Source organism: Cibotium barometz, chromosome 48, assembly GCF_041138505.1.
Source record: "Cibotium barometz isolate CiBa-2024 chromosome 48, ASM4113850v1, whole genome shotgun sequence".
NCBI lineage: Eukaryota > Viridiplantae > Streptophyta > Polypodiopsida > Cyatheales > Cibotiaceae > Cibotium > Cibotium barometz.
The window spans coordinates 4449108-4462791 of NC_141093.1; the positions used below are offsets into that span (position 1 = coordinate 4449108).

At 42.4% G+C, this 13684-nt stretch overlaps 1 protein-coding gene across 3 annotated transcripts; it reads left to right on the forward strand.

Moving 5' to 3' along the window:
- Positions 1 to 6102: 6102 nt before the first annotated feature.
- Positions 6103 to 8491, forward strand: LOC147610723 (uncharacterized). Of its 3 annotated transcripts, none has more exons than XR_015263899.1 (2): positions 6103 to 7194; positions 8080 to 8491. XR_015263899.1 is itself a non-coding variant. In XM_086785362.1 (2 exons), exons 1-2 carry the CDS (start codon positions 6322 to 6324, stop codon positions 8342 to 8344), a joined length of 360 nt encoding a protein of 119 aa, XP_086641488.1. In that variant the 5' UTR covers positions 6157 to 6321; the 3' UTR covers positions 8345 to 8491. The 3 variants fall into 3 exon arrangements, 2 of the variants coding, with proteins under 2 accessions (XP_086641488.1, XP_086641487.1); XM_086785362.1 differs by having other exon boundaries at positions 6157 to 6416; XM_086785361.1 differs by having other exon boundaries at positions 6163 to 6440.
- Positions 8492 to 13684: the final 5193 nt, after the last annotated feature.

Sequence of the window (13684 nt, forward strand, 5' to 3'; positions counted from 1 at the left end):
TGGATCCAGCTCACCCACTGACAAACATTCATTCTTCTCATCCAAAGACGGAAAAGCATGGTCTTCATTGGCTTCCTCTATGCTATTATATACCTCTTCTTTAGGCCGTTGCAAAGTATGCAAATCATCCACACCATCAACACATACAAAGTCCAACAAGGCATCATCGAGAATAGCCTCCAGCTCTGGATCAATCTCATCACAATCATTTGGCTTAAATAACACCTGCACATCCTCACTTGCAACCGACAGTTGACTAGCATCAAGCATAGAAGAGCCCAAAGCTGATGGGGATCTATTATATACCATGAAATCATCCAATGCATCATCTAAGATAGCATCCAATCCAGGATCAATCGCATTGAAGCCATTATCATCTTGCAATCCCACATGTTGATTATCATGAACATTCATACCCCCATAACTATATCCATTTGGTTGCTCATATGCAGCCTCTTGAGGCTCTGTGACCACACTTTGCATATCCTGCATGTTATCTCCCAGTATTTCTTGATACATGTCTGCAGATGGGCTTAGAATTATGGGTCCCTCACCCGAGTACCCTTGAATCTGTATGTCATTGAACCCTGTATGATCCAAAAAGACAGATTCAATTTCCCTCTCCAAATCATCATCATAAACAGGCTTCCAAGCTCGAGAGTGTTGCTCACAAATGTGGTTGCAAGGTAACCCTAACACTGATGACATAGCATCACCCTGTTTATTGTTGGAACACCCAGTTAGCATTCCAGGATAACCCAAATCCAAAGAACCTTGGCAACCAGCTTCAGAAGAAACATCACTGTTGGAATCACCCATATCACTCACCCCCTCTAAATCAATCACACATACTTGTGGCCCATCTTGTAATATTTTATTTTCCTCGCATGCATATTCATGTACATCATCCTGCTTATAAGCATCATAACCAGATAAGAATGCAGTAATGATAGCATCTTCTTCTTGTCTTAGATCTTCAAACTCTGCAATCATGCTTTCAGCAAGAAGCATTGGTTCCTGCTGTTCTTCACACATGATACGACACCTGAGGAATACCCTTCGAAGGAGCACTTTCGTCATGAGAATCATCAAGTTTACACAGCTTACATGCTTCACAGCCCAAGAGGAAACTATTAGCAATGTCCTCTTCCTCGTGTATTGGGTCTTGAGCACCTGTCCTGAAGCTCTCTGAATCAAGTGTCTCCTCAAGCATAGGCATACACACATCATGTGGTATGATTATAGGACCCTGTATGTCTGCACCCTCAAACAAGGAAGACAGATTATACTTGCACAGTTCACCCATTGCATCTTTATGAGGCTGTAGCAAAGCATCGCTTTTGGCACTATGAAGGCCTTGATGCTCACTAATGGCTTTTTGTAGTCCCATTTTAGCATAAACAGCCTCCACAATCTCTGTATCAGCCTTGAATAGCAATTGATTATCCTCCATAAGACATGCATCGACAACCGCTTCTAAATTGGCTCGGATCGTTGCTGGAACACTATCACAGCTCACATTATACCTCATTTCATCACCCTTTTGCTTTTTCTTTTCCCAAGTAAGTTGCTCCTGCTTTAGGTTCATGGAACTCGCATAAATAAGTGCATCTACAAAATCACTCCATCGTTTGGAGTGATACTCTGCTAGTTCCAGCACTTCATCTTTTAAATCAGGACTTATAAGGTATGCAAAAGATGCAATCATCATGTTTTCTGGAACCCCTTGATTCTTCATCTTTGTCTCGTAACACCTTAGATAGCTTTCTGGATCGAAACCATCAAATATATTGACCCTGTTATATACCAATTGCACCGCAATTTCCACCGCTTCCTGAATTCGCTTTTCTTCTTCAATCTTCCTGAACCGCTCTTCAAGCTCTTTCATTTCTGCATATAAATGCTCCATTTTGCTAGCCATCTCTACATACTCTCACCCCAGCGGTTTCATGTCGGGTTCACCAAAGCTCTCGTGACGTGGGCGGTGTCGCTGGGGAAGTGCGAGACTTCTGGCTGTGAGAGTAGCTTTCAAATCCAGCAAGGAAACCAAACAGATAGCTCTTCAAGGAGCACCACCAACAGAAGCTGGTACCATCAAAGATCGAGTACCCAACTATACATGTGCATCCTCAAAGCCAATATTGGACACATGATACATATAAAAACTGACATTAACATGGCTTGTCTCATCTCATATGGCTTTGCACACCAGAAAATCACCTCATGGTATTCACATGAAAGATACACATGGCTATCATGGAGCATCAGAGGCTCAACATCCAACAAAACTATAAAATCAAAGCCAACATAGACATCTCATATACATGAGCAAACTAACCTTCTTATGGTTCCAAAACCCAAGAAAAACCATAACATTGTGACCTCATGATCACTGAAAGACATAGATCTTTGGATCAGCCATGCATCAGCTTCACACCCATTTGCATATCAATCTTATGGGATTCAAGGGCTGCATTGTGCATCACTGCCTGTTTGGAATCCCTATATGTTAATTCCCTGAACTTGCCACAGCTTTGTGGCTGCAATATGAGAGAGCAATCATTTGTTTAAGAAAGCAGCAATTTCATTACTTGACTTGTATATGGTGTGTTTGGCTGCCTGCACCTGTACTTCAATGTAGTAGAGCTTGACACTTCTGGCAATACCTGAACCAGCTCCAAGGTGGCTTATGTACTATGCACCTGCATGATCACCGCACTGTAACGCCAGCCCACACCAGCGTTGCCAAGGCTTGTCAGCTGTACGTCGATACACCAACAGCCACCATCTCATCTTTACATCTTTTGCCACCCGTCACACACCCATACTGACTTGCGCTTCCCTCTCACAAGCCCACACGTCGGCTCCTTCAGCCAGTCCACTGTGACTGCTCCAGCTCCTCCTCTGCGTATGGCTACCTGCAGCCTCTCTGTCACACTGGTTGGAGGGTCACCTGCGCCTGTTGTCACCCCTCAGGCTCCTCCAGCTGCTGCTCCACGGCACTCGCTAGAGCGGCTGCACACAAGTGCCCCCAGCTCTTCACACGGCTCTCCTTCCTTGTGGCTCCCGCCCCCAGTATTATCAGCCCTGCCTTCTTCTTCAGAGCCCCCTCCTTCTTCACACTGGTTATCTGCAGCGCCCCCAGGCTTCTCACCTACGAGGCGGCTTTCTGTCCTTCGTTGTCAGCTGCTGCCGACTCTTTTCGCACGCACACCCAGCAGCACCACACGGCTACACCTCTTTTTCTCTGCAGCAACTGCAGCGCCCCCGTCAGTAGAACCCCTGGAAAAGCCTCCCCTGCCCGTCTCTCGAATTCCCCTTCAACCTGGCTGCAGCCCTCAGACTCTTCCACAACTCCTCTCTGTCAACCAATCAGAGCCCACCTACAAGGCAAAGCGACCCTTCATGTATACCTGCAGCTCGATCAGAGCCCTTGACACAAAGTCATCTGCAAGGCGGCATACACTCGCCTTTATCTGGCTTCCACAGCACCGCCCGGCAGATCACTAGAGCCGCCCCCTTATCAACACGGCGACACCTTTTTCTCTCCAGCTGCGCCTCACTCCCGCCGAATCTCAGCCGGCTCTGTCCAAGGCGGTCCCCTTTTACTTTCCTCACACTTTCTTGCGCCTCCCTTCTGCCTTGTAGACCCCCCCCCAGTATTACCAGCTCGGCCGCCTTCTCAGAGCGCCGTCCTTCCTTTTTTCGCTCCCCTCCTTTTTGTTTCTTCTACCACCTTCTACGCCTTCAAGATGTCTGTGCTGGCCACGACCCAAAACCCCAACGTGGCCATTCAAATTATTGGCCATGTGTATATTTTTATTTATTTTATTCCCTTTCAAAGCCTATGGCCACACTTAATGCTAAAAGAGCCCCTTCTTCCTTCACTTTCGGATCATCACGTTGCGCCCACGACCTTCCAATACCAGAGCTGCCCATGCTTCCATACCACTTCAAACACAGCATACGAGTGCCCACTCCATACACCTTCATACAGCTTCCAATGCCACTGTATCTGAGTGGATACCTTCCATATCTATCCTTGCTGCTCAGGGCCCAGATTCCACATAAGTTGTTCCATGAACATGCTTTCACTGCATAGACGTGCCACAGCACGACAACGCAGTGCTACATTTCCAACTCCAGTGAGTTCAACTCATTGATGGTGTCTATTTCAAATTTTGTGCTCCTTTCAAGCTTCTGTTTATATTCTTCTACCTAATCTTTGGCCTTGTCTCTGTCTTGGAGAGCTCCTCTCAATATTTCCACATACTCCTTGGAGGGTGTGGCATCCTGCAATACCGTATTTCTGCTAGCCTCTTCGCCTCCCTCTCCCAGTGTTCTTCTTTCCAAGTAGTAGCATTCTGTGCTTTTTTCTAGACTTTGGTCTTCATTTTCCACTTGTTTTCGCTTTTCGAAAGCACTTGTTTTGGGGGACTCTTGGCCTACTGGCTATTACTGTTCTTGTTGGTGGTGGTGGTGCTATTTATTTTCCACTTGTTTTCGCTTTTCGAAAGCACTTGTTTTGGGGGACTCTTGGCCTACTAGCTGTTACTGTTCTTGTTGGTGGTGGTGGTGCTATTTATTGCTATGACTATTGTTGTTGTGGTGGCTGCATGTCTGCATTGTCATCTTCCTCTTGGTCATGAATTACCTGTTGTGGTTTACAAGACATCTGCTCTTAAATTTCTATCAGGTCTTGTAGCGCCTGATCCAAGACCTTGCTAAGTCTGGCCTTCTTGCTTTTTTTAGTACTGCTACTTTGGCATCTAGCAGAAGATACATAACCTCTTCTTCTTCCTAGTTCTTCAAGGCTTGGGCTTCCATCTGGGCGACCGCCAATGCCGTTGTGCTGTCCTTGCTTGGATGAGGTGGCATCAATGGAGTCCACATGATATGTAACCATTTGGATATATTAAGAGCCTCAAGTAATGAGAAGAGTGTGCATTCTACCCTATCCAGTCGTGATCATCTTGCGTCACACTAATCATCCATCATCCTTGTCATTAGCAGCATTTCCACACTCTAATCTATGGCTTTCTTCACATTTCACCCACCATAGCTCTTCTTTCCATGCCCAAACCCTAGTTTCAAGTGTACGCCACCTACTCCGATGGTGTATAAATCCCGGACCACACTCCCCCAAAAATGTTCATAAAATTCAAAGAAACATTTGTTAGGGGAACTGGTTTCGGGAGTAAAAACTCAAGCACTGGGTGTGCCAGGTGTGTTGCGCCCAGTAGCTCAGTGGTGGTGGCAAAAGGCGCAGTCAACCCACTCCACATGTCATGAGCACCACCTTGATATCGCACGTGTGAAGGTGGTGAACTGTAACCACCAAAGAGCCATTGCCAAGAATAAGAAGTCTTAACAGGGCGACTGATCACTAGATAGAGAGAGACATACACTCAGAGAGAAGGAATGTATGAAGGGTGTAGTTATTGTATGCTCTCAATTGGTAGTTGATAGTCTATGTTATGAAGCTTGTTATAGAGATATTACTCAGGAAGTGATAGCTTATGTCGGGTAATTGCTCTATAATAGTCTGTAATACTTCTGGAAAGTAATCAAGAGTAATGTTGCCATTCCATCATATTTCTGTGTTACTTTCTGCATTGTGTGGACTCAGTATGCTGTGTTTCTATTTTAATAAGGATGTTGCGTATGAATGAGAGAGTGAGTGAGATATGCAGTGGAGGGTTGCGGAGTGAGAACGGAGAGAGTGTGAGTGAAGATTTGCAAAGTAGAGTAGTGTTCTGTGTGTCCCCATGACCACTTAAGAGTTGGTGTTCGTATCCAGAAACTCTGGCGAGTGAATATACGTCTCCCACGGCACTGCCTAACTGGTCTATCACACCAAACTTTTGTCTTGCCATTCCGTTGAGAGGGAAATCAGTGAGAAAACAATGTTGTTTGCTTCCTGTTACTTACAAATATGTTTCTGATTTCAAACCGGGCGATATATTCTGTTACTTACAAATATGTTTCTGATTTCAAACCGGGCGATATATTCTGGTGTACATCTGACCTGAGGATGGATTACGGGTCACACGTATGTGACGTATGGAGCGTTATTGAGTTATGCAACTTGTGTGATTTATGAAGGGAAAGATACCAACTTATTGGCATATAATAGATAAGCTCAAAGTAACTATGTTACTTACAGCACCGATAGTAATCCATACAGTGGAGGCACGTGGCGATAAGGGTGTGGCCATGCATCCCTGTAGGAAACAGAGAAGGGAAAGAAACGACGAGCAGGAGCTAGAATGGAGATTGGGGCAATCATCATCAATTGGGAACTTGGAATAGGGGAATTGAATGAACAAGGGTGTGCCTACAGCAGGTTGTAGAAGCGATGGAGAGAACCCCTCTGGGATATGCATGAGTGTAGATTGCAGAGAAGGTGTCTGCAGGTTTGGCAGAGCCACAATTTTAAGGTTTGCAAGTTTGAAGTTGGGTCTGTAGATATCTTGCAGGTTTGTCTTGTGTTTTTGACAATTTGGTTTAGCTTTTGAAATCGTGAGAGCTTTGGCTAGAGTTTGAAGCATTGGCACACTAAAGGTTCTGCAGAGTTTGAAGGTTGCAGAGAAGTAAAAACAATAGTTTGAGTTGAAGAGGTTTGGGCCAATCCAGAGCAGAGAGAGTGCTAGGAAGGCAGAGGATCCTTTAGGATGAGAGTTGCCCTAGGATCTCTGTAGAGACTCAGTATTAGATACTTGGATGCACTCAAATCTTCCCTCAATTGTTGTTGTGAGATTGAAGAAGAGGACCTGCAGAGTGGCTGCAGATTACACCTTTAAAATTGGAGGCTATGCACATGAAGAAGAAGATGATGTGAAGACCTACTGATGGGACTTAGTAGAGAAGGTTCCCTCTATCTATGTTATTGTGAAGACCTGCTGCTAATGGGACTCACTAGAGAGGGTTTCCTCTATCTCTGTAGAGACTCACTATTAGATACTTGGATGCACTCAAATCTTCCCTCAATTGTTGTTGTGATATTAAAGAAGAGGACCTACAGAGTGGCTACATATTACACCTTTGAAATTGGAGGCTATGCACTTGAAGAAAAAGATAATGTGAAGACCTGCTGATGCACATGAAGAAGAAGATTTCACCTTTGAAATTGGAGGCTATGCACATGAAGAAGAAGATGATGTCAAGACTTGCTGATGGCACTCACTAGAGAAGGTTCTTTTATCTATGTTATTGTTTTCTTTTCTTATGTTTTTATGCTCCATGTCTCATGGGTGTCGAGATCTGTGTGTTTTGGCAAGTTTGGAGTTCACAGAGAGTTGGTGGGCTTGAATACATTGTATATGGTGTGATGAAGTTTTATGATGTGATGCTTTATTTGGGCGTGAGTATGTTGTCTATGAGGTGGTGGGGTTCTAGGATCCTTCCTAGATCTTCAAATGGGGCTACTGATTTGACCAAGATAAATCCTTGATGCTTGTGTGATAGGGTCTTCAAGTGGATTAGATGATGAAATAGATTTGAATCAAAGTTTGTTGGAAGCAAAGGTGAAAGACCCATGCCATAATATTCATGAAGCTGTAGGGCTGAATGCTGAGATGCCTTCTAAGAAAGATGATACAGACCTGGAGGATGATAGTATTGTGAAACAGAATCTTAGATGTGTACAAGAGGAGATGGGGAATTCAGTGAGTCAAGATGAGCTGAGTGATGCTCTTCCATTGTTTGTTGATCTCTTTCTTGATTATATTGATGCTACGTGTTTTGATGTGGTTGATGAGTATGGTGCTACAAGTGATGTTGAATCATTGGATGTAAGTGGTGTGGACATCCAGCCAGATGGCTATTATGCTAAGCTAGATAAGGAGGGTTGTTGCTTATAAGATGCAAACTGTTTGAAGAGCATTTAGAATCTGGATGATGTGACGAGTGGTCATGATGGTGGTATCCATGCTGACGCTATTTTATAGGGAAAGGAATGCTATAAAAAAAACCTATACTGGGAGATAATCATCTTGTTTATGAAGATGTTTTTGATGGGATGCCTGTGCACAAGGATTTTGAAGATGGTCTTGATGGACAAATCTCTGATGATGATAGGGATGCTGCTGCTGTTTATGATGAGCCCTTGGAGATGGCTTATGTGGAGATTCAGTCAGATGGCTGCGCAGAAATGATTGAAGAAGGTCGTGACCTGCATGATGCAGAGTGTTGGAAAAGCGGACTCGAGGTGTGGATGCTATACAGAACGAGCAGAATGTTTTTGTTTCTGCAGCAGCTACTGGTTTACAGGGAAAAGAGTGCTGTAAGGCTTATGACACCATGCTGGGAGATAATAGTTTGTTCATGTGGTTGTTTTGGGTGATGTACCTAGAGATGGTCTGGTTGGAGTACAACTGATTGTGGATGATTGAATTGTGCTGTGTGATTTATGAAGGGGCAGATACGAGCTTGGCCTGATGCTGGAAGGTATTGGTAAAATTCATGCTAAAAGCTTTAATTGATGCTTTAATCTTGATGTGGTTTAAATCTGAGAGCATTTTATCAAGTAAAATAGCCAGTTTCATCAAATCTTCACTTTTCTTTGCTGAAATTTGGCCTCCAATTGCTCTACAATTCTCCAATAGCCACCTTGATTGTCCAATCGTTATCTTCAATAATCACTAATTGCCACCTTCTTTGATGGGCCCTCCTCTAATTATTCGATCGTAAGCTTCAATTGTTCAATCACACTGCCTCCCCATCGATGCCTCCTTTGATTGCGGCCACCACCTCCAATTGCCTTCTCCATGCCAATCACTTGACTGTACCTACCAATCGGACTGCACTTTTTCTGATATAGCCGACTACCATATGATAAATCGATTGATTACACATTGAATTGCACGATCCATCTTGTCTGACCTGACCCTCGAATCATCCTGTGATTGTCTGATTCTTACAGTAATCTCTGTGGTTGTCTGATTCTTACAGTAATCTCCAATCGTGTGATTACTTCACCAATCATCTGTTTATTGTAATAATCATCATCAATTTCTAGTCCGATCCTCGATCGTTGACGAACGACTTCTCCAATTATCATCTGCTTCTCTAATTAGAGAACGATTGCTTCTCCAATCATCATCGTTCTCTAATTACACCCACTAACTGACAATTGCACTTTTTCATCTTTCTTTTGTAAAGCAATAGACATTATTGCCTTTAAGCTATACGAGGTAAGACCGTTTTACAATGGATTCCAAGGGAGAAATTCTAATTTGATGGGAAAGGGTTTCACACTTGGCGGACTAAAGTGAAATTTGTATCGATTGAAAAAGGGGCTTTAGAAGATTGCAAATGGAAAAATAAGAAACTAACAATTAGGGGGGATAGTGAAACATTGTAGCACACTAAAAATGAAAAATATTTTGCCACAATAGCTTTCGGGCTGGCTGACACGTACATACATCACATCACTAAGGCTTAAAAATGCACATGAGGCTTGGGATACACTTGATAGAATCTTTGGAGAAAAGGGGAAGCACTCAAAGAGAGGCTTATAAATTCAATTCTATGAACTTAAAATGAAGTCATCTGATAATCTCCCAAAGCATATAAATTGCATGAAGAGCCTTACGGCTCAACTTATAGCTAGGTGCACCAGTGGAAGAAGATGATGCCATTGCAGTACTTCTCAAAAGCATGGCCAGTGAGGATTATTCACATTTTGTGTCTACTTTGAAGAACTTGCCTGAAGAACTTGACAAAACCTAATCTAGATCGTGGAGACATCACTACTCGAAGAATACAAGAAGTTACAAGAGAAGCAAAGCTCAATCCATAATCACAACGAGGCATTCTACACAAAGAAGAAGTTATTCAACAACAATAAAGGCTTCTCCAACAAGAATTCCAAGAAGGTCAATGAGGATTATTCACATTTTGTGTCTACTTGGAATCTAACTTGACAGAACCTAAGCTACATGGTGGAGACATCACTGTTTGAAGAATACAAGAGATTACAAGAGAAAATCTCAAATCCATAATCATGATGAGGATCTACACAGAGAGGAAATTCTTTAACAACAATAAAGGCTCCTCTAGCACACATCAAATTTTCTTCTTAAAGAACAAGGTTTGAGCTCTCCTTTGAGAAGAAGAAGTTGATGAAGACTAGGAGAAGGAGGCCTCTCATGAGGGCAATTATATTGATGATGATTGGTCTATCTAAAAGAGGCCATGGACCGTGACCCTCATCACTGAACTACCCCATAGCATGGGCCCTCACTTTTTTAAATCTTTGTTTATACTAGGAGGCAATATAATTTTTTCACACCCATAGTGTGGTACCTAGGCAATTGACCACTAGGTAATAACAAGATATTTGTTAAGGAGGGATTTATTGTTGGTAATGTTCACCAAATATCCCTAGTCATTTATGTATGTAAGGGTCATATAGTCTAAGGTCAAAATTCTATGTAATATTGCATTTACATCTACAAGTTGTACTAGGAGCCATGAACATTTGAATGAGTATGGTGGCTTGACTTTTAGGCCTAGATTCAGACAGGAGAGAATGTGGGAGATGATTGAGAAGATGCATGACTTCATTAATGATGTATTTTTTTATGATTGTATTCAACCTATATAATAGGCACTCTCATTACTCGAGTTTCATTAAGATCCTTAATTTCTTCTCTAATCATTGTATGTGTGCTAATCATATCTCTAATCATTGTATGTGTGGCTTGACTTTTAGGCCTAGATTCAAAGGGGATAGAATGTAGGATAAGGAGGTGTATGACTTCATTAATAATGTATTTTTTATGCTTGTATTTAGCCTATATAATATGCACTCTCTAATGAGGAAATACACTTGATTTTCTCCTTTAATGATACTTGAGTTTCATTAAGCTCCTTAATTACTTCTCTAATCATTATATGTGTACTAATCATATCTCTAATGAAGCTTATGTGTCTCCTTGATCCATCATGATTATGTTTCTCTTCCTAATTCTTTAGCCCTCAAATTCCCTTTAGCTAACACCAACTATTTTTTGATTAATCCTAAATCATTTCCAATCATTTTCTAAACTTTTGTAATTTTCAACATTTTTGACAATTTTACCATTTTTACCATCACCACCTAGCTCGTCTTGATCCTATGTAAAGAGAAAAGTTGCTTTATCAACTTCCAAACACAAAGGTCCAATGTGAAGGGTCTAATGCTTAGTACTAAGTAGCACTAATGAAGCTATAAAATAATGCTAATGGGCTCACTAATGCTAATCCAAATCAAGAGAGCAAGGAGAGTGAAAACGACTTGTGACAATGAGGCAAAAAAAAAAGTTTTCCGGTTTTATAACCTCGATCGAGGTTCGATAACATCATGCAATTTAGGGTTTGCAAGATTAACGCTCTGGATATTAGGGTTAGTGCAACATACGGCCAAGATACACACTTAATTTTAGGGTTGGGGAAGGATCGACGGCTGAGATTTGATATTACTATCTCGTTCGAGGTACATGGACGGCCACGATTTAAAGTCATTACCACGATAAGGTATGTTGACGGTCAAGATTCATTATATACCTCGATCGAGATATTTAAACGGCTGAGATCGCATCTTCCACAACGTACGTGAATGGACGGTATAGATTGCGTTTACGTATCTCGATCGAGATATTTGGACGGTGGATATTGCATCTACGTATCTCGATCGAGATATTTGGACGGTGCAGATTGTATATCTGTATCTCGATCGAGATATTTAGACGGTTGAGATTTGATCTCAGTATCTCGATCGAGATACGGGGACGGTGAAGATTGTATCCCATTACCTCGAACAATGAATGGTCGCGATTTGATGTTAATTTCTCGTTCGAGATACGTGGACGATGGAGATGTGCTAGTCAAATATGCCTAGGGGGATACAGCGTGGCCCTGATGTGGATCCGAGTGGCATAGATATCTCGATCGAGATAATGTGGTGGCGGTGACATGTATTGGTGACATGGATGACGCCTGGAAACCCGGACCTGCTAGCGTGGCATTAGTTGGCATCTCGATCGAGATATATCGATTTAGGCTTGGGAGGCACGTGTCGTGTTTTAATTCGCGGCACTATCACGATCGAGGTACTCCGCCCGAGATGCATGGATGTCCCAATTTTAGAGAGAGTGAACGAAATTGAGTACCCTCATCTTGCAACCACCCCTAAAGGGTTTAGATCCCACAAATATCATGTTGTGAGTAGCAGATCAACGTCGAGTGAAACCATTAGGTTTGCTTCAAGGAGTAAAGACTATAATAGCTGGATTGGAGTTTTGTGTTACTTATCTAGTAGTGCGACCGCATTCCTATGGTGCAGCGTTTCCAATCTTGGTAGGACGACCTTGGTTAGTACAAGCTCGATGTATTCAAAAGTGGCATAAAGGGATAATAACCATAGGTCCACGCACGGATAGAGTTCAATTGAGGGTTGTGTCTAAAGAATTCTTGAGGGAGTTCACTAAACCACCTTCTACAACCGAAGAAATGACGGGATATGGAAGTGATACATCCGTTGGTGAGGAAGTAGTCCAAGACCGCTTTTCATTAAATAAAGATAAGTATGCTCGTTTTCTTCAAAATGGGTATCAAATGCAAATGGTTGATACGGATGAGCCTATAATGCAAAAGAGAGAGTGCTCTAACTTTGCTTTGGATGCTGGTATGGGAGAATACCGAGTGCATTTTTCTTTGGAGAATGACTCTGACAATGACATTACCAATTGGTTGTCATCACCAGAGGAGTGTGTAGTGGATTGCTTTTGCATGGATACAATCAAGCAGAAGAGAGCAGACGATGGGGATACAGCAAGGCACCAAGAGCTATATGCCCTTATTGAGAAATTGCAAGAGCAGTTAGAGCTAGAACGAGTTTTTTCTAGTGAGTCGATGGACGCATTATTAAGGAAGGTGAAGCTGCTAGAGGAAGATAAGGGACGAGCTGAGATAAAAATTAGACATTTGCAAGATTTGATTTTGCAACTTGAAGAGTGCCGTTATGAAGAAGAAACTTCTTGGGAAGCCTTACTTCGAGAAAAAGATCGTGAGATTGGTCGTTGTCGACAGGAACTCAAATATAATGCGAGGTATACTCGAAAGTTGCTCAGAGAATGTGAGAGATATAAGCAAAAAGATAACAAGAGTGAGGATGGCTCGTCGTTGCAAAAGATGAGTAGAAGGAAAAATAAGTCATTTTCCAGAGAGTTCTTGAAAGCACAATACAATGAAACAATAGGAGGTGATAGAGGAGAGTTCAATGATTCGACTGATTCCAAGATGATTGAGGTAGTGAGGGATGCTTTTATGGTCCAAATTGAGGAGCCTATCAATGATGAAGAAGAAATAGACCCTTTAATGGTGATACCTTATACCCATGAAAGTCTTGTAAGTGCTCATTCTTCGCACAAAGAGGAGGAGGAGTGTAACACCAAGCAAAAGTTTCTAGAAAATGTTTGTTTCAAAGTGAGAGACCATCCACCTATACAAACTAGATCTCGTCGACGATCAGCCTTTGTTTCTGATGCATTAGAAATTACTCAGCGCTGGGAAGTTGAAGAGAGAAAATGCTTTACATTGGGGAGTCAATTGCAAGAACGAACCTTAACTAGATTGAGAGAGGTTCTACAAACATACAAACATGTCTTTGCTTGGTCCTATAAAGACTTGCAGGGAGTGA